This window comes from Saccostrea cucullata, unplaced genomic scaffold (genome assembly GCF_032062105.1).
Source record: "Saccostrea cucullata isolate Sc308-1 unplaced genomic scaffold, CSIRO_AGI_Scuc_v1 ctg2316, whole genome shotgun sequence".
Classification (NCBI taxonomy): domain Eukaryota; kingdom Metazoa; phylum Mollusca; class Bivalvia; order Ostreida; family Ostreidae; genus Saccostrea; species Saccostrea cuccullata.
The window spans coordinates 53,263-75,887 of NW_026939927.1; the positions used below are offsets into that span (position 1 = coordinate 53,263).

At 32.1% G+C, this 22,625-nt stretch overlaps 1 protein-coding gene across 1 annotated transcript; it reads right to left on the reverse strand.

The window, feature by feature from the left end:
• Positions 1–18,868: 18,868 nt before the first annotated feature.
• LOC134254304 (sarcoplasmic calcium-binding protein-like) lies at positions 18,869–19,694 on the reverse strand. The gene is made up of 2 exons (XM_062736830.1): positions 19,688–19,694; positions 18,869–19,539 (listed from the first exon to the last, which is right to left on the reverse strand). Exons 1-2 carry the CDS (start codon positions 19,692–19,694, stop codon positions 19,172–19,174), a joined length of 375 nt encoding a protein of 124 aa, XP_062592814.1. The 3' UTR covers positions 18,869–19,171.
• Positions 19,695–22,625: the final 2,931 nt, after the last annotated feature.

Here is a 22,625-nt window from a genome sequence, read left to right on the forward strand (position 1 = left end):
CAGATTCGTTGGCTTTGGCTGTAATTTCCTCAACCACCACACTCCATTCGCTGATCAGATAACATCATATACAGAATAATAACCAGCCTGATCAGCTCATAAAAACCGTCATACATTTCACATGGCCGTCATACTTATTTCATCTCTGACTATAAAACGCTTGCAGAGTTTTTTTTAAAAAGGGTCAATATTGTAAGCGTTTACATGATTCTCACAACTAAGTAAAATTCAAACAATGTACGGTCATTTCCGGATTTTTTTAATATGTTTGAAGTCAAGATCGATCGGCGATTATAAAAAAAGGATTGAATGGAATTTTTATTTTTTTTCCAAAACTTAGAAAAATGGGGTCGGCGGATCCGTAAAACAACTAATAACAAAAATTTGGCCTAAGAGAAGTTGATGACTCTCTGCGATAATGTGTTTTAAAATAGCAAAAATGTACTGACGAATCAGTTATAATAATTTGAAATAGAAATTTCAAAGTACAAAGTCATGTGTGATTTTCTAGATGAATCTAGCAGCCATGCTTGGATTCTTGCATCTGAAAACAAATTTCATGTATGTCAATTTATTGTACGCAATTTTTTTTTTACCAATTAATTATATTAAAGGTTTAAAACTAATAGGGTTTGAAAATGAATAGCAATTGGAAATCAATTAGCACCGCAGTTGCTCTTACACAACCGGACATCCAAAACACCAGAATACTATCAACATTTCTGAAATTGAAAAAAAAATATTTCCCCTACCTACCGACCCAAACGTATAAAGACTGAGTCGGCAACGTCAAACCAACAATATTTTAATTGTTACCTCAAATATTTCTGAAAAACAAGGATGCCTTTTCAAAAATTGTGCAATTTGTGGATCTAGCTCTACTGGTAAGGGGTTCATCTGTGGTAGGGGCACTACTGATTATTGATGAATATTACTAATTAGTTGAAATGCATTTTTCTGTTCCCATATCCTGCCTATGGGTATTAAGTAACAAAACTGAACAACTGCTAAGTGTATAGTTATGATGATCAATTGAGCTTCTTTCAAAATTGTAAATGCCATAGCATCTGGCTTAAAACATGAATCATTTCAATCACTGGAAAGTCGTTGCATGATTCTCAGGTGTCCTATAAGCCCCATGGGCCCCATGTTTCCTTTTAAAGTTTCTGGTCAGCAATTACTAACTTTTATTACGACAAATGCTGAATTACGTTTTTATACTTATGATTATATGCCAAAATTCACATAACGATTAATCTATGGACTTTTCCGATTTTCCCAATCACAAAAAGGAGCACACGGCGGATGTGACCAGTCGATAGGGGATGCCCACTCCTTAATGACACCTGATCCTACCTCTGATGTTTCAGAGGTCCCTATGTGTTCGGCTTTAAAATTTTTTTGGTTTAAAAGGACTGTTAAAATAGATTGACAGATTATTTTTCCTTATTGTGTAATTATGAAATATATTATGAAATATATTATGAATTTTTAAGAAATTCTATGTATGAATATATTCTTTTGTATTTATTTTTCATATTTTTCTGATAAATGTGATTTAAACTTTGATCAACCAAAAGTTCTTTTTGTGCATCTTGATTTAGTTGCCTGAGTAGTTTTACATATATGTATTCTATGATTTCACTGGTTCCTTTAATTCGTCCATCATATGTATCTATTCGTATCTGACTTGTATATTTGATAATGTTTTCCTTGTTTTACGTTATTATTTTCATTGCAAACGTTTTACTTTATTAATTTTTTTTTCATTCAAAGCTGTAACAGAAATAATCATAAGTCTGCTAGATTTCTAATTGAATTGTGTACAGTACATATTTTTTCAAAGTGTTCATTTTTTTCTTAAAATCTCACTGTAGGTAAATTATTTCATATGGTACATGTATTTTCATGTTTATTAAATAATCTCTGTAATTTTTGCATATTATAATATTAATATCATAATTTCAAAGAAAGACAAATATGTATATTGGGTAACCGATAACCGCTATTGTACATGTAATAGTAAAAACTATGTGTAAGATAAAGCTACTTTTGGTGCCCTTCTTTTGTTAAATTCTTTATAATCTATAGTTTGTACTTGTGCTTCTTGGATTATAACATTTTACGCAGTAGGTTTTCTTTTTAGCATGGAACTGCTTAAGTCATGATGAAGTTTTCTCTTTTCTTTCTGTATTTTCTTGAAAGCACTTTAAGGATATCCGATCTTCAGCCAGGAAGAATAACTCTAAAAATTAATATTTAATTTGAAATGCATCAAAATGAATCTTGAAAATGAATTTTGTTCATGCATCATTCAGTTTATTCATTTTTATAAGATTCAAGGTTTTTGGAAGTCTTAGAAAAGGTCTTATAAAAGTTGATATTTGTACCCTATAATTAAGAGGAAAAAAATTCATACAATTATAGAAAAATAAAATTTTCTTGAATCCAACTTTAGATACCAATGCTTATTAGCATGATTTGAGATAAAAAGTGATTTGTGGTGACTTGCAATGATAGAAAAACGCGTTACAAAGACACTAAAATATATTTTAAACACAGACTAGTGAGACTTTCAAAATAAATTAGTGTTAAGCTCACTTTAAAAGAAATCTTTAACTACGTATTTAATTAATTAAATTAAAGTAGAACATGCGTTGTGCTTTTTTTTTTTTATCTGCCAATAAACTTTTCACATTTTTTAATAATTTTTTTTTTTCAAGAAACACTGAACCGATTTCTTGGTCTTCTGCTAAGTCATATGTATATTGAGGAGACTTTGGTATTGTGGAATTAAGTTTCCTAAAAACATTTCCCCCGGAGAAAGGTTGAGTTATAATGTGTAATTAAATATTTTCACAGGAAAACATTGGGAAATTATTTTAAAATCTTCTCAAAAACAGCAAAGACCGGATTGATCTTTTTTTGTATAAGCAACCTTAGTAGTGTTGAATCAAGTTTGCTCAAATCATGACCCTATGGGGTAAGGTGGGACAACAATAGTTGATCAAAATTATAACAATTGAGAAACATAAAGAGAGATTTATAAATCTTTTTCAGCACAACAGAGCAATGATTGGTCATAAAAATTTAACTGGATCCTAGGTAATTTACATTAATATTTGTTCAAATCAGCCTCAAAGTGTTTGGAATATAGTATTTCATAACGACACCCCCGACAGGAGACAATCGTTTATAGGATCTGATCCAAAGAATCATTATTTTATACACCCTGAGGCCGAAGGGTATATGGAATACAACCCGGGTTAAATCCCCGTACACCCCTGATTGGACCTGGATGACAAATTTATTTTCTTTGTACCCCAAAAAAGTCTTTGTCAACATCAGAGTCTAATCGATTATTAGGATTAATCTTACATGTAATCAGTTTGTGTTTTATCAATGATGCAAGGTTATATGAATGATTCAAGGTCACGTACAAAGAAATTTCATTACTGTATCTTCACAAGTGAAATATTGCTGGTATCATACAGGGTGTGACTTGATCTTGACTCAAATTCAAGGATATTTAGGATAAGAATTTTTTGACTGGATGTATGGTCGAAAAGAAAATCTCCAAGACAATGTGTAAGCAGATTGGGATTTATATCCCGAGACGCAAGTTCCTTTGGAAAGGTCAACATCACGTGCACTCCCCCAGTCTTTTTCTAGCGAAGCATGGTATGTAGCTTCCCTCACAAACTTGCTCATATGTATTACTTTAGAATGTCGCATGACCTGATGTGAAGTCACCTTTTCCTGTCTGCAGCTTAAAATTCGACGGAAGACCTTTTTGGTTTTTTTTTTTGGTCATAAACTCAGCTGAGGTTAAACATTAATTCATATTATACTGCTCTAGTTACACAGTCTGTGCAAAGAGAAACTAATTGCTTTGATGGTTAAAAGATCCCTGACATCCTTATTTCCATTTTTTGCATACTTACAGAGGTCAAACTAGTTTATTCGAAAGTTATGCGTCAATTGTTTGTCCGTCTGTCTGTTTATCTGTAACAAAAATTTGAAACATGCTTCTCCTCTTACAATTTTTGTCTGACTTCAATATAAGTATGCAAACATGTAGACTACACTACGATATATACAGTCCCTGTATCGGTTTTTGATTTCGATGGACGGTGTTGTTGTTACTAAAAAGATTTTTTTTTCTGTGAAATACTCTAAAAATGCTACTTCCTCTTGGATTGTTTCAGCATAACTTGCCAAACAACTATACTTCACTAAAGTACATAATTCTGTGTATCTCTTTTTGATTTCAAGATCGGTGTTGATGTGGTAACTAAAACATATCTGTGAATTACTTTCAACTTGCAAATCTTTCACAGTTTGATGTGTTTCAATATAACTTTGCACACATAGAAAAGATACACAATTCTATATATCGGTTTTTTATTTCAATGAAGGTTTTGCTGGTGTTACTTAAAATAGAAATTTCTTTGGAAAACTTTCAAATTGCTATTTTTCCCACAGTTTATGATGTCTGATTGAAACTCAAATTGGTACAAAAGTAGACTACACTATAAGGTACATAATTATATATACTGTTTTCTGATTTCGATGAAAAGGGTTGCCGATATTATTTAAAGTATAATTTTCTTTAGTTACTTCTTCCAAAGTTTTAGTTAGATTTCAATATAATTTGGCACAGAATACGCCCCACAAGAAGACACTTTCAAGGATCATTTTTTTCTATTTAAACCTATAAGTAGCTATATAGTTACAAAGTTTCCAATGGCTATTAAGTACAAACCAGTGGAGCTTCAGTCTTGACGGAGACTTCTGATTTTGAAAAAAAATTGATGCAATATTTTTGAACACAAATACTCAAGAAATGAGAAAAATCGTTTTTTTTTTAATCTAATAATTTTAATTTCATTTACAATTCTTATATGGTATGTATATCACACATATCAATTTAATTTGGAATCCCAAAGTACGTATCAAAAATTGATAAGGAAATTGTCCTTTCAAGCTGCACGTGACAAACCGTTTCTGAAAATTAAAAAATAATATTAAATTGTATACGATCATTATAGTTTGCTAAAAATAAATCCATTGATTAAGCATAGAAATCCTCTCAACGCTCTAGTAAGGTGTACTTCTTTCATCTCCCGCTGAAACAAACACAAATAAATTTTATCAGACTTAGTGAATGAAAAGAAGAAATCTGATAAACATTATCAATTTGTTTTCATGGTCAAATGCTTTATTTTGCTGTTTTTAAAGCTTTTAATTACATTTTTTTTCATTTTTTTATACTCGTATATGCGAATGTAAAAAAAAAATATAGGATCTTGCAATTTTAAGTGAAAACTACGTACTATAGTGTTAAATTGAGTCCATGCGCAATGGGCATTTGACTCTCAACACGAACTTTGTTGTAAGTAACTACACCTGGAATACTTCTAATGAATCTAAAGAGAGCAAAAAAATCGATGTAAAACGTTCTTCAGCATTTATGATTTTATAGATAAATATATAATAGTTTCACTTCAATCAATACATGTATGAGCTTTGTTTTTGAAAATTTTATTTTGCTTTCAAAATGTGTTATTATTATAAACCTTTCTGATTAATTAAACTAAAAAAAAAGCATTAAATTGTTTCAGAAGAAATTTTTTTATACAATCCAATATACATGCACAGAATAATATTAGAACCCAGATAGCATGACTATGTTTGGCCAACATTTGTTAAAGGTAGTATGATTGGTGTTGGAGGAACAACGTTGGACCAATGTTTCCAATTCAACTTTGTCGACCATGACGGAATTCCTATGTTGGCCCAACGTTGGTCCAACGTAAGCAACTTCCATTCACTTTAGTTTCCAAGGAAGGAAGGATCCTGGTGTTGGCCCAGCGTTGGACCATTGTTTGTAATAGACCCTTAAAGAAAGTATATTTACAAGTTGGTAGTAGTATGTTGGCCCCATGTTGGAATTACTTTCAACTTGCAAATGTTTGTAATAGACCCTGAAAGAATGTGTCTTATCAAGTCTGTAGCTTTGGAAAAACAGGTACTTGTGGAAATTCAAATTGGACCCCCCCCCCCCCTATATACTGGTTTTTGGCTTATTGGATTTTTTTTCAAAAATTATATTTATTACACTTATTCATCATGTGTACAATAATGAAAAAAATGTCAAAATCCCAAAACAATCGCTCTACAAAAAATACCCACTCAAAAATACATTATAAGGGAGAAAGGTATGCCACTCCGGTTTGTTTACGTTGTACCCACACTGGTCTTTGGGTTTAAAAACATGTATTTATTTTATTTCAACCTAAAAAGTCATTTGATTCACATCGTCTCTGCATATATTTCTGTCTTAGTGCATGCTATCGGATTAACTCTTTCATCTTATAAAAAAAAAGAATCTGATAAACAATATCTGATTATCTCCTTAAACAGTTTTCCAGTAAAGTTTGTAAACATTTTGTTGAATTTTTCCCTTGTATATGCGAATGCAAAAAAAATATAATCGCAATTTTACGGAAGTGCATAGAGAATGTTTTACTTATTAGGATAACGTCCGAGAGAGTTTTGTCTAAAGAGAGACGTAATAATCTCTCTATGGGTTTTATCATATATTCTCTATGCACTTCCGTTGCTTTGTTTTTGAAAAATTTGCTTTCAAAATGTGTTATTATTATAAAGTGGCATTTAAACCTTTTTCTCAATTATAATAAAAAAAAAAGCATTAAATAGTGAGGTATTTTTTTTGTGGAGCGATTGTTTTGGGGTTAAAGTATGATTGACGATTTTTTCATATTGTGCACATGATGAATAAGTGTAATAAATATAATTTTTGAAAAAAAATGACCAATAAGCCCCGGGGTTGTAATTTACAAGGGGGGTATGTTCCGATGTTTGTAATCCACAAGTACCTGCGGTTTGTAGTAGTACGTTGGCACAATGTTTGTAATACATCCTTAAAGAAATTGCCTTATCAAGTTGGAAGTAGAATGTTTCCCCAACGTTGGCCCGATGTTTCTAATACACCCTTAAAAAATGTTTTATTAAGTTGGTAGTATTATGTTGGACCATTGTTGGCCCATTGTTTGTAATACACCTTAAAGAAAGTGCCTTATCATTATCAAGTTGAAATAGTATGTTGGACCAACGTCGGCCGGATGTTTCTAATACACCCTTAAAGAAAATGTTTTATCAAGTTGGTAGTATTATGTTGGCCCAACGTTGGCACAATGTTTGTAATACACACAAGTGTTATTTTGTTTAGGTGTTTTAAAGATGGGATATTTATATTGGGCCAACGTTGGTCCAATTATTATACTGCCAGCTTATTGATGGTGTTAATTTTATAATTATCTGCTGAGCTTTACGTTGGGACAACATTGGCAAATTCTGAAATAATTAAGAGGACTTTCTTTGTCTATGCTTATCATTGGATGCCTGCTTTTGTTTATATATATTTTCAACATTTTAACTTTGCACTTAATTAAGTGATCACAGCACCAAAGAGTGTTTTATTCTATTTTTTGATTTGTGTTTGTGCATATTTTAATATTTGCAATTATTCCCAAATAGCAGAACATCGTTGGCCCAATCTTACATTATAGTTCTATTATCTATGTTGGGTTACCTTGATTGGGCCAACAATGGCCCAACATGGATTATTGATAGTTAGTTACTGAGTATGTATAATGGTGCGCTAATGTTGGGCAAACTGTTGGCATTATATCATAAAACTATTATCATGAGAGAAAATGTTTGTTTGGGGATTGGCATCGGCCCTACGTTGGCCCAATATACCATAAATCCATGCATCATGGGTAGACAACAACCGGGCTACTTGTAATATCCGCGCCATTTTTAATATGACACAAGCGAGCGTAATGAGACTGATACCTTGCATATCTATATCCACTTTGTGAGTATTTATAATATGTTTGCCTCGGCACAGCTGAATTAACGTTTTGTTTTTAATCGATTTCATGTACAAATCTGTGTAAATCAGACACGGGGAAGTGCAGAGGCCAGGTGCTGTTGGGTCAACACTGTACAGTTCGCATGCTAACATTGGGCCAACGTTGGACCAATGTAATTGGTTACATCGGACCAATGTTGGCAAATGACATTGGCCCAATTTAAGTTTGCTCATCAACCCAATGTTAGCCCGATATTTTGGGCCAACGTTGGCCCATTGTAGAGTGTTATTTCTACAGATATTGGCCCAACTCTGCGCCAACGTTGGCCCAATGATTGCAACATGTTGGGAAAACCTCAACAAGAACATTGAGCCGATGTTGGCAAATGACGTTGGCCCATTGTCATTTTGCTCCTTGGCCCAATGGTGGTCCGATATATTGGACCAACATTGGGCCAATGTGTATAAACATTTAATTGTTACAAATCTGTATATTAACAAATCTGATCGTCTCTATCAGATATAAATCAGATATAAATCTACAACCACTCCTACTTGAAAATACAAGCTAGCTAAAATAAATCTAAAATTCTTATAATTTATCAAAACAAAATAAATTATCAGTGATTAATTTTTTTGTTTCTATACCAAAAAATGAATGAAAGTATAAAATAACAAACGTGTTTTGATACAGTTAAAACAATAAATAATTTGCCCCTTATTTGAAATTGAAATTTGTGTTAATTTACTTATAAACACTTTGAAAATGTTGAACTTGTTGAAGTTTAAACAAAATCAATTCAGTAATAAACATAGATTGGGTTCTTTCATTTAAAAAATGTTCAGTGTAACAACAAATTTTCAATACATGTATTTTATATGGGGGAACATTGAATCAAAGTCGTTGTGATGATGATGATCAACCGTAGAAATGTTATGCATAAATGCCTTCATCACGCATGCTTATCACTTTATCACACCATGAAATAAAAAAGACGGTTTTTCCTTGAAATTGACATCTTTAACATATAGTGATGTTCTTGTTTTAATCGTATGTCTACTCTTTACTGAGAAAAGTAACAAATGTATTAAGTACCAAATACTACAATTTTAGTGCTACTGGAGATTCTAAAAAGACATTGAGAACACAATCAAAGAATAGCTAAGGTATGCCATGGACAGAGATAGGGAAGGGGTAGGAAACTCGGGAGAGAGAGAAGAGAAGAAAAGAATGTGACAGTGGGAGTGATGGAGTTCTACCCAATTTCTGTGTCTGTTTATCGGTTACAAACACGATGAGAGAGAAGAAGAGACATTTTAGTATTATTTTAGAAGAGGGGTTGATTATTTGTTAGACGTGTTCATTGATACCTGTACTTTACTTAACTTGTGCATAAATTTACAGCAGAGAGGGAGTATACAGTCATGTAACCCTACATGTATCGCTTGAAGTGAGCACCAACTTTTAGTTCTTTATTAATGTTTTTTTTTTTCATGCACTGAGCAATAAAATTATAGTATGTTATAATTTAATTTTATATTTTGATTTCTTTCCCCTCAGTTTTTTAATTAATGTAGAGCTACTTACAATGCAATACTTGTTGATGGCAATTCTATGAGATATTGAGAACATGTATTAAACTATTAATCTAGCATATATAACATATATAGATAGTATTAAAGGACTTTTACCATTAAACTGTACATGTGCTACAAAACTAGTACAACCTTATTGTATATATTTGTTTGTCAATTTTGAGGACAAATGGCCAGCAGTGAAGAGCAAATGAGTTGTCATGATGGAGAGCCAATAATATACAAACCAACGTTGGCGATAAAAAAATGTTTTCCTAATATTGAAAGAATAAGTGGCCCAACAATGGCTCAATAATATCCGTTCGTTGGTACAACAAAAGCAAACAAGTTGATCTGATTAAGGGCCGATGAGCAATTTACCGTTGGCCCAACATTAATTGCTTACAATGACCCAACTTTACAAAAATGACGTGTGCCCAACATTGAAAAAAGTGTATTGGCCCAACAGTGGCCCAATATTAACTGTTACATTGGCCTAACAAAAAGCCAACAAGTTGGTTTGATTGAGGGCCGATGAGCAATTTACCGTTGTCCCAACATTAATTGCTTACAATGGCCCAACTGTACAAAACTGACGTTTGCCCAACATTGAAAAAAATACATTGGCCCAACAGTGGCCCAATTTTAAATGTTACATTGGCCCAACAATAAGCCAACAAGTTGGTTTAATTAAGGGCCGATGAGCAAATTACCGATGGCTCAATGTTGAATGCATACGGTGGCCCAACATAAGGAGCATTGTTGGCCCAACAAAGGTCCAATAACACTCTGCTATCTGGGAAATCATTATTATACAGGACGACATTAACGTAATTTTGATTCAATCAAAGCTAATCAATAGTTATTACATTGCAAATATGATTAACAACATTTCATAAATATTCTTTTTTTCTGTCATTGAAATAGTTATTTAAAACTTCGACATGAAAGATGCAGCTCATATTGCTTTAAAAAATACAAAACTTGTTAATTTATGTCGAGAATGCTTATTGATTTTTTTTTCAGAAAACCATAGAACTATTTGTTTTGTTTCATTTGTTTTTTGTTACCGGGAAGACGATTGACAGCGCTTGTGTCATGTTTTTTTTTTGTCTGTTTCTCTCTTTGCTTTTGTTGCCCAGATGATTATCATGACAGAATCGTCTTGTTAATTTCGGTTGTTTTAATATTGTTTTTCCCTTTGTTTTTGTTGCTGTTGGGAAGACCGTGACAGTATTTGTGTCTTGTTTATTTACCTTTTCTGCAGCAGGGGCATGGTTGTTCCTCTTTGTACAATCTCCATAGATACCGTGGACAAGACCAGACATAAAGAGAGGAAGATTGTTATACTAGGAGTCATCACGAAGCCTGTAGAAAGAAATAATAAGCAATGATCAACATGATTTGTAACTTTGATACATAAATAAACTAATTTGATAGAAAAAAACAGCATTTTTTTCTAAACCGGAATTTTAATAATATCCGTGTATTATCAGGGTATGTATATATCTAATCTTGAAAGGTCCCAGTATATATATGCATGTGTGCACATCTCCACCACTTAATTTTATCATACTGCATATAATAAACACACTAAAAACTAAAATCACTAACATGCAGCTGAATAATTGTTGAAAATTTACAGTTTAATTTGATAAGAATTATCTTCAGTGTTCTTGCATACGTTGCGTTCAAAAACTTGTTAAGTGATTAGATAACATGATTTTTTTCCTTCATTTGCTATATTTTCTTAATAAAAATATTTCATATTTGTATATTTAAGAAGAATTAATATTAGAATAAGTAATTTTTTTTTCATTTTATTGAATACTCCTGTCTAAAATGATGCACATGTAAATATGTTAAAAAGTTTCAAGTGGTAGATGTTTATTGTAAACAAAATAAAATAACAAATTGCAAAGTTTGCTGAAATTTATATCGCACTTTTAGCAACAAGATAGCATATTCTGAAACTTGTTTTCACCTGTTAACCTTTACTTAGTGTGATTGTCTTTTTTTGTTTTAAATATTACTAATATTTTCAAGTCTGTTTCCTTTTCCAGTTCGTAGGATAAATGATTGTAATTCTAAACTTGCGACATTTATTAAGTCTCTTCCAAAAGAAAAACATTGTATATCTGTCCTTAATTGTATTCAAAATAATACACAACTTATAGATATATTTTAGTTAACATTATATTTTAAATTCTCAGCATACACAATGATTGCATGATTATCTTAATGGTTATTTGCACATGCGTTTGTAGTCAAGAGTAACAAAATCGTTTACTGTTGTTACATTATATTCCATATCATTACCCTTTTCACAAGTATGTAAAGAAACCATGTCTTCGTTAGAACTATATATACGTTTATTCTATCATATGCTATCTAATAATTAAGCTTTATACCGTGATTTTTTTTATCTTTCGATTCATAAATGGCATAACATTTTATACACTTTCTTTTTTTAAAAGCTTCATTAGTGTAAAAAGGTGTGTATACTTTTTGCGTTCATTTTGCTGACAAACATTTATAGAGTTGCTGTAAGGTTATTTACAACAGGTTACTTACACGAACTATCATTTTACACAAAAGATCAAGCGAAATATAGGAACGATACTAGAGGATACTAGAGGAGAAGTTAGTCGACAATAACGTTGCAACCACTACTGTATAGAAATAACAACAAGTGAACATTTCAGACTAAAAAGCGATTCGGTTTGTTTGCTCATTTCAATGAGGATGTACTGGTCATTGTAAAGAAAAAAATGTTAATATATTTTTAAAACTAGGCTGTCTGCAAACGTATACCAGAAAACCGCGGCTTATTTTAGGTTTTGGTTAGAAAGTTGGGGGCTTATTTTCAAAACCGTCTTTTTTTCAAATCACCGCATATTATCAGTACAAAAATCTGGTAAGTGATGAGAGCATTATTACAGCTTATTATCAATACAATAAATTGTAATTGATATTTTGAGAATAACTTGTTTCACAGTTTCTAAAAATAATATATCCGGGTAAACTTCTGCAAGAGTTAAATGCACCAGTGTCTTTAATTCCCTATTTAAATTGAGCTTTTAGCAATAAGCAATAACGACTGCTTGATGTACTCCTACTCCAACAAAAATGCTAGAATAGAGAATATAAGCTAAGGGATAAGGTTTTAAATAGTAACACATTTTAGTTTAACTTCCTTCCTAAATGGCATTGTCAAGACTGGCTTGTTTTCAACACAGGCTTATTTTCGAATAAATTTCAATGCACGGAACCGGTTTATTATAAAATCCGTCTTATTTCTAACGTTTTATGGTATTTATATTGCTATCATTTGTAAATCAATATATTATTATTACCCTAAGTCTACTGAATTTTCAAGTCTTGAAATACAACGATGATTTTTTGTGATAGTTAAGGAAGATTCTGATAAGTTTGTGGTTATGAAAATATGTTTTGCGTTTTTATTTCGTTCCTTTATCATATTTCCCCCTTGTGCCCTTTGAAAAAGGGACTAAATACCGGTAAGATTGAAGATTAAATACTTATTATCTTGAATATAACTTGACAATAATTATTTTCATATTGGTAAGACAAAAATGTTTAAGTCGAAGGATAAATGACTTTTAATTAAACATAGTTAATTATTAGTTATTTAAGTATTGGTGACATCTCTAGCATAAAGTATTCCTCTTACCTTCCTGTAGAAATTGATGTCTGGAAATTTTCTGTATTGTGACCATCATAGTCCCGGAGTATTTAAACGGACAAACTGCATTTCCCAATCCTCTCTCAGCGGGTATAATCTCAATATCCAAGTTTTCATATCAATAATAATCTTAACTTCATTGACAATTATAGATATTCCACTATAATATTAGTGTTTGACAAGAAAAACTTAAAAATAATTACAAGTGCATTTCTATATTTTTGGAGATTCGATTGCATGTTTGGTATCTGACCTTGAAAAAGCAATCATTATTTCATTCATCATTATCGGGACGTCCTATTAAGAATTCAATGTCCATCAAAACATTAACCTTTTAAATATTCCTATATAAAAAAAAACATTCATCTTTATATTTCTCCGATACGAATTTCATTCATAATTTTTTTTGTAACATTATTGCTTTTCTTAAAATCGATACATGAATAAATAATGCTTGTATAAATATTACTATTTCTAATTTAACGACCTCTTTGTTATAAAAATTGCATAGGAATAGAGGTTGTTTGACTGAAAAAGAATTGGTCCATGATAAACGCTGCTTTGCTTGAGAATTCCTCGCCGTAAGATTTGGAAAATATTAACACTTTTTGTCCGGCAACTACCTTTTATGAAACCAAAGAAAGGTGACATAAAAAAAAAAACAAATCGTTATTAGGTCCCTGCTATAATAAGGTCTCGTGCATTTATCCCGACGTCTGAAAGCATTGTAACTTTATATGTTTTGAAATGATTACGTTTAAGCGTCTTAGTTTCAAGTGATGATAAAAGTTTGTGCCTAAAGTAGGCTAAATATAACTTTTTTTGAAGGTCAGATACATGTACGAGCATTGCCTAAAAATGTTCAGTTGATTTATTGGTTTAGTGTTGTTTAACATCCCTCTCGAGAATTTTTCTCTCATATTGAGACGTCACCGTATGCCTGTGAAGGGATTAAGAATTAGACTTTTACTCAATCTTCAGCTGTTCAGGGTCATTGAGCAGTGAGGGTTCTTTATCGTGCTAACGCTTACCGTGACACGGGACCTACGTTTTTAAGCTCATATCAGAAAAACCCGTGATTTTCACTTCTAGTGCCGAGCGTTTAGCAAAGGAACAGTCACTACCTATGATTACGTCTTAGTTTTGACAAGGTGCCGCAAACGAGAATCGAACCGAGCCTCCCGATCACGAAGGGAACGCTTCTTTACTATCTGATACAATATGATAAAAGCATTTGATTGAAAATGAACAATCAGTAAAAAATGACAAGTATATATAAAGTGATACAGGTTCAAATTATTGAAACAGTTTGATGGTATGAATATAAAGCAATGCTTATTAAAGAGAAATTAAATTTTTAGAACTGAATAATTTATCATAATCATTCTTCCCCCTGTCTAATAGCTGTATATAAGAATAGTCTTAAAACTCTCTCTCAGAAGTTAACATTTATTTCCATACGAATGTTGTCGTAAATATAGCTTTTTTCTCAAAATATTATGGTCGCATCAAGATGAAATTTTAAACAAATGTTTATTTTTTCATTTTTAAGTGCATCTTCATATTTCTGAAAAATAATAGACAGAAATGTTCGAATATGAAAGAGATACGGTCCTCTGGTACACGATTAAAAGTACTCTAACTTCATTGCAGAATTACGATTATTATTTCAAAATGAACTTATTAAAGTGGGTTAATAACGATTTTACTTTAATCCAATATTTACTGTAACGTCTTTTGGAAAAAAATAAGGCATTCTATCAATTTTTAGCAGTTTCCCGGACATTCGAAAATGGAAAAATGGTAAACACAATGCACGTTTGTTGACGTCATGATGCACTGGAAGGTAGTTTAGTTTGATTAAACTAAGTAAAGACGGTCTGAGCTACATAAATGAGTGCAGAAAAAAATTCACTAGATCTTTAATTTACATAAGATATAGAAGTTTTCACAACAAAATATTTTTTATTTAATCCACGGGTAAAATAAAAAATACAGACAAACAGTTATGGTAATAACTAAAGACGCTGTCACTGTAGACAATTGCATATTCAGATCATAGGGAGTGAGAAATAATTATTCTGTTCATAACCAACTCATTAATTTTCAGAAGTTTGTGCTTGTGTTTGTGCTAGATCGGTTCCTTGATTGGTTATCAATGCGTGCAGAAAAAAAGGAAACTTGCGTATTGCATAAATGAAATTCCCAAAATTTAAAGGGAACTTTTCAAAGTTTTTTTTTCAACAAAGAGGATACAAGACGATGCTTTAGACATTGACTTTAATATACATGATATTATTTTTTCAAACTAGATAATTTGTCCACAATTTCAACTGGACTATTCATTTTACAATATATATCACACTTTTAAAGTAAGACAGAAACACGGGTTACATAAAAAATTTCATATGCATGTGTCATTTTAATAAATATTTGATTTTATTCAAAAATTTTCTACGATGTCAGAATTCTTTAACACTCTTCAATTTTAGTTAATATGGCAACATATCTTAAACGAATTATTTTTGAGATCCATGCACTAAAATTTCTTATGACCACTGCTTTGCTCATTTTACTGGATATATTTGCAAACCATTTGTGCTATATACGATTTTTCAGAACCGTAAAAGCTCACGATTTGTTTATAAACATATACATTTTAAAAAAAATTGTGCCTCCTCTGAGAGCCATAAGCTATTAGCCCCTTTCCAACTCTGCATTAAATGCATTTTGCAAGGTCCTATTGAATTTTTTCTAGCTAGTTTAGTTGCCTTTAGATTCTTTTTTAAAGGGAAAACTTGTACAATTTACAGCTGGATACAAGTCAATAAGCTGTTTTCTAAATACATACATATATATTCAATCTCCCTAAATACATATCTCGCTGACTGTTATAGTGTGATTTCTCAGTGATTGACCTTACATAAACCCTGAAGATGTACATGTATTCATCCTTACTTTGTTTTCAGAGATGACAAGGATTTAACTCTCTTACATCCCATTTACTAAGTTTAAGTTCAAACTTGATTATACCTAATATCTGAAAATCCACAACACTCTCTGGAATTGATACTTCTTCAGCAAGTCTTTACTAATAATTTGCGGTTAAATCTGTGTGTATATGACACAATTGCAACTTAAGACGTTTGTTGCAAGCTGTATTGTATTGTATTTCGCGAACATTTGAAAAAAGGTACAAAATATGATTTCAATCATGATAAAAAACACATTTCCATATTAAGTGCATTTATAATGATTCGAATCTGAAAAATCTTAAATATAAAAATAAAATTGTTAAGTCGAAATATAACGCTAGCGAAATATAACAATAAGCATAATTTCATATTTTTGAAGCCTAGTTATATAAAACAAATGACATGATTTTAATGGTAAAAAAAGGATTTGAGCGTTTCAAGAATATTGGAAAAACTACTTAAACAAATTTGAGTTTGCAAAACTTAATGTCGAAACAAAATTACACAGAACAAGTCGATCTCCATTATTGATAACTTAGTTTGATTGACTACGTCCTATTGGAAAATTTTTACTGACAAAGAGCCGTCAATATATATCAATGAAGAAAGGGACGTTCTCTGAATCATGTAAAACCCCTTCCTCGTGGAGAGGAAATATAAAGTTTGATGAATACATTACAAAATTTGAGGATACGGTCAACTACATTTCATTATTCGAACGCTAGAAAGAAAAGATACTCCGTACACAAAACACATGTTTTTTTTAGAAAATACATGTTTTTACACTAAAATTAATTTTGAAGTTTCTTAGACAATCAAAAAGTAAAGTCACATACGAGGGCTATATGAAATTTGTGCACTTTGCAAAATAAATATGCACATGCTTTTAGAGTTAAAATTAATGCGGTAACACGATTTTCATGATTAGAAATCTTATAGAGAAATTCGTTTTTCATAAACTGCTTTTAATTTGTTATCTTTCTCTGGTATCCTCTAAATACTTTATCAGTTAAGGATTTTTTAAAAATGAAACATATTGGTTAAACGAACTGTATTCAAGATCAAAAAGGCATCAGGTGCCATGGAGCTGAAAGCATCATCTGCGGACCAGTAACACCCGCTGTGTTCTTTCTGTCATGATCGAAAATTTGTCGTCAATTCAGTGTATTTATAATGTACTAACAATTTGTATGAAAAACATCAGTAAGCATTTGACTCAATGTTACTTTGTATTTCCTGACAACGTAATCGTATCGACTAGAGATTCTGTTATATTCGTATTTCATCAACTTGTCTGTCTATAATTTACATCGATTTAGAAATCGTTTAAACGTAGAGCATGCTTTTGTGTATCGAATCAAATTAGAAATATATACTATGCAGAACTGAAAGTGTATTGCTGCATAAGTAAGGGAAGTTGACGATAGAAAATTAAAAGTCATCATGTTTATCATAGAGGTTGTTATATTACCATTAACGTCTTTTTCAAGTATTTTGCCCAAACATGAAACAGAATTGTCAGAATCGATTTGCGCGTGTTCTTCATCTTCCCTAAGCGGGGGCAAATTCTTTGAATTATTTTTTTTTTCTTTTAGAAATCATACTCTGCATGCATCGCCCAAAACTATATCCACAAACTGGAGTGGGTGACGGTGGCAGACAATATTTTCTATTTAAAAAAAAGAATATGCACAGAAATGAGTCACTCTGAGGCTTTTTGTATAATACTGAAAAATGTACCAATTAATTAACGTCATATTTCTAGTATGATTTACTAAAGTGAAATCTTTGAAAATTTGATATACTAAAGTTAACTATAGTAAACTAAGTTACTATATAACCTAAATTGTTTTATTAGGAATATAAATCAGTCCTGATAAATATATACTCCTATATCCCATTGGTACCGGGTGCTCACTTCTGCATGGCAACTCATCCGATCCCACCCCTGATGTTTAAGAGGTCCATGTTTGCTCAGCTCCTAAATGATAGTATTATACCTCATTATAAATATTCTACACAACGCGTTTTCTGATTGGTTCTAGGTTATCACGTGATCGTAAAACTTCATATTTCCCGTCGTCGGCACGCTTTTCATCATATTCCATCTCTTCGGAACACTTAGTGAATTTTCCGGCAATATAGTTCTCGTTCATTGAACGAAAACTCCCAAGAGTAGTAGATGTCACAATAGCTTGGTTTACGTCACAAAACTGACGACAATGTGTTGACCAAAGGGTTTTATAGTAACTTTACGTTAACGATGGTGTGAATTAGAGAGCGGTGCCGAATTTGAAAGTTGATGTTTAATTTAAAGGTTTTGCTTGTTTCGGAATAATAAACAATTCATTGCATGAATGTTCGGGAAACATTAAAATTTATTCAGCCAAGAAATATCATATTCCCCTCGGGCGAAGCCCTCGGGGAATATGACTTTTCTTGGCTGAATAAGTCTTCATATTTCCCTCACTATCATGCAATAAATGTATATATTGAATGGACTGTTGAGCTTGAATACTTTTCTTTATATCTGTATATTTCATGAAGCTTGAAGACGGTTCATTATTCATATATATTTCAGGCAATGTAAAAAAAAGTAAAGTCCTAATGTTTCCCATTACCAATTATGTTAAAACAGGTTAAACATGTTATAACAGAAACACCATGGTCCTTCTTGTTTCAAGGTTGAGAGTAAAACCAATTTTTTCGTACAAACTGAATCTCATTCAAATGTTTGATGGTAGAAATCTGATTGAGATGATAAGAAAAATATTCAGGTTGCAAAATAGTTTAATATATTGTATACTATGTTCATTTTCAGTTATATTTCAATGTTTTAAGAAATCGCTTGTATCAAGTCAAGAGATAACAAAATAATGTAATTGAAAAAAAGATCAAAGTAAGAAAATACGATATATATTTTTTTTATTTCCTTCGAGTGATAAAGGTGATTATTCATTAACTGTGCAATCATGAATGGTTTATTGCATAGGAATTATTTACATTCCTTTTTTAAAAAGCGTCCAATAACACATCCTTTTTAGATTTATCTTCATCACACACGAATTGGATCCAGGAATCCACTAGCTTTTTCATATGACCTTTCTTTTGCCCCAACGAATCGAACACGGATTTCAGGACAGCCCCGTTCTCGTGACCAAACGCTCTGATAGCAAACACAAATTCGTCGAGATCAATCGTGCGGCCCTTATCCATGTCTATGACGTCGAAAACCTTTTCGAAACACTTTTGCGTGCTATCTTTAAAGCCTGTCTTGTCTTTCTTATAATCAGCCAACAGGATCAAAACAAAGTCATCCACGCTGATCTCTTTTCCTTTGCCTGCGCGGAATATGAACGTGTTCCACCACTGCTCTATGTCTATGATCAAACTTGCATGGACGATACATCTTAGGATGCAAACTAATGGACTTGCTTCGGATGCTGAATTCGACATACATTTTTCAGATAATAGACCAGGTAAAAGTTATGGGTGCAGGTCTATTACCAAAAACTATATAAGGCTTACATAACATTGTATAAACAAACTTGCACAAATCTTACATCAAGAGATGAAAACTCTCAAATTTGCTTCAGATGCTGAATTTTAATTACATTTTCATGAAGAAGAATTAGTTTAAATTTTCTATCTAGGTCTATTTCAAAGTACCAGATCGAAATTCCTTATATATTTTCATTTTTGGATGTAAACGTTTTGCTGGTTATTTGTGTGACTTTGCCTTACTTGAAGACAGCATTCCTTGAGGTGAGCTCTGTAATCTCTGATTACCTATGTTTTTATTCTTACTCTAATCTTACTCTGGGTATTAAGTAACTAGAGAAGGCATTCTAAGTGTATAATTATGATAAGCAATGGTGTTTTTTCAAAATTGTGAATTTCATGACATTTAGACTTAAAAACGAGCCAAATTCAATATTTGGAAAGCTGTTTCATGATACTCAGGTGACCATTAAGGCCCGTGGGCCTCTTGTTTAAAACCCTGACTCGGTTTCAGAAATTTTAATTGGATACTCGTACATATATAAACCTAAATTAAACTTTGATTGATATCTTTTTTTTATAAATCAGTCTTATTAAATATCTAACCAATCTAACTAATAACATTTTCAAAAACCAAAGATTGACCTTAGATCTATTAAGAGCTCTTGATATGCATATGTGTCATGTGTGTATTGGTTAGCTAATCGACAACAACCTCCCGCCCGCATGCGCACGTAATTTCCAAAACCTAAGAATTGAATATTTAACATCTAAAAACATGTACCTAACGAAATTGATAGAGTATAATAAACGATCTATTTTAAGAATAAGAATTGTTTATATTTTTGCTTTTTAGCTCTTCTTAGCCAAAGGCTCAAAGAGCTAATGCTATGGCCATTTGTGCGGTGTGTGTTAACTTTTTAGAATATGGGCCATAACTCAAGAACCCCTTGGCCAATCAGTACTAAATTTGTCACAGGGTATCCTTGGCCAAAGGGCTACCCTTTATACGAAAATAAGGGTTGGAACCCAATAACAAGGGGAGATAATCAGGAAAACAAAACCAAAAGTACTGGTTGCTAAAAAATCATCTTCTCCAGAACCACCAGGCAGATTTTTACCAAACTTACATACAAAGATTAGGATATGTTGAAGATTAAAAATTGTTTCAAGGCATGACCCTGCGGCAAAGGGCATGGTCTCAAGGTCAGGTCACTTCAAAGTTGACCTAAATTTACAATTAATAAAAGCGTGTATATTTTTCTTACTATAAGGACTAGGATCATCAAATCTTGTAAGTTGATGCATCTTACGACTTCACATCATGTTAACTCAAAAGTAGGTCACGGTGACCTACTTTAAAATTTTGTGGGGATTTGTTTTCAAATTGATTTGAAGGCATATTTTGGACACTTTAAGGCCTTTGATCATCAAACTTTGTCAGTTGATGCATCTTTGGTCCTTGAACAATGAAAACTTAAAAGTAGGTCACCGTGACCTACTTTTTGAACTTTATGACTTATCTTTTAAAAAAATTAAATCCCATTATTCAGACACCGGGAGGTTTTAAGTAATCAAATCTTGTACTTTGATGCATCTAAGGACCTTAAAACATATTTATGAAAATGTAGGTCATTGTGACCTACTTTTTGAATTTTGCCGACATTTATTTTCAAATTGTTTAAAATGCATATTTTGATTACCCTCAGACCTACGATCATCAAACTTGGTCAGTAGATGCATCTTGGGTCTTTGAAATATGTCGACCAAAATGTAGGTCACGATGACGTACTTTCGACATGTTATGACTATATTTCAGTATCTTAGGTATTTATTGCCTTAGAATCATCAAACTTTGTGAGTGGATGCATATTTAGTTTTCGGAGAGTGACGACCAAAAAGTAGGTCATGGTGACCTACTTTTGACATTTTATGGCTTTATTTAAGTATCTTCGGTACTTATTAGCTTAGAATCATCAAACTTTGTGAGTTGATGCATCTTGGGTTTTCGGAGAGTGACCGGGAGGTTTTAAATAATCAAATCTTGTACTTTGATGCATCTAAGGACCTTAAAACATATTTATGAAAATGTAGGTCACTGTGACCTACTTTTTGAATTTTGCCGACATTTGTTTTCAAATTGTTTAAAATTCATATTTTGATTACCTTCAGACCTACGATCATCAAACTTGGTCAGAAGATGCATCTTGGGTCTTTGAAAAATGTCGACCAAAAACTAGGTGACAATGACCTATTTTCGACATGTTATGGCTATATTTAAGTATCTTAGGTATTTATTGGCTTAGAAACATCAAACTTTGTCAGTTGATGCATCTTGGGTTTTTGAAGAGTGACGACCAAAAATTAGGTCACGGTGACCTACTTTTGACATTTTATGGCTTTATTTAAGTATCTTCGGTACTTATTGGCTTAGAATCATCAAACTTTGTGAGTTGATGCATCTTGGGTTTTCGGAGAGTGACGACCAAAAAGTAGGTCATGGTGACCTATTTTTGACATTTTGTGGCTAAAATTAAGTATTTCTTGTACTTATTGACCTAAAATCATCAAACTTTGTCAGTTGATGCATCTTAGTTTTCAGAGAATGTCGACAAAATAGTAGGTCACAGTGACCTACTTTTGAATATCTCAGGTATTTATTTGGGTTAGAATCAGCAAATTTTGTCAGTTTAGGCACCTTGGGTTTTCGGAGAACGTCAACCAAAAAGTAGGTCACTGTGACCTACTTTTGACATTTTATGGCTATATTTAAATTATATCTGGTACTTATTGGCTCGGAATCATCAAACTTTGTCAGTTGAGGCATCTTACGGTTTCATTGAATTTCCAACAAAAAGTAGGTCACAGTGACCTACTTTTGAATATCTCAGGTATTTATTTGGCTTAGAATCAGCAAATTTTCTCAGTTTCGGCACCTTTGGGGTTTGGATAACGTCGACCAAAA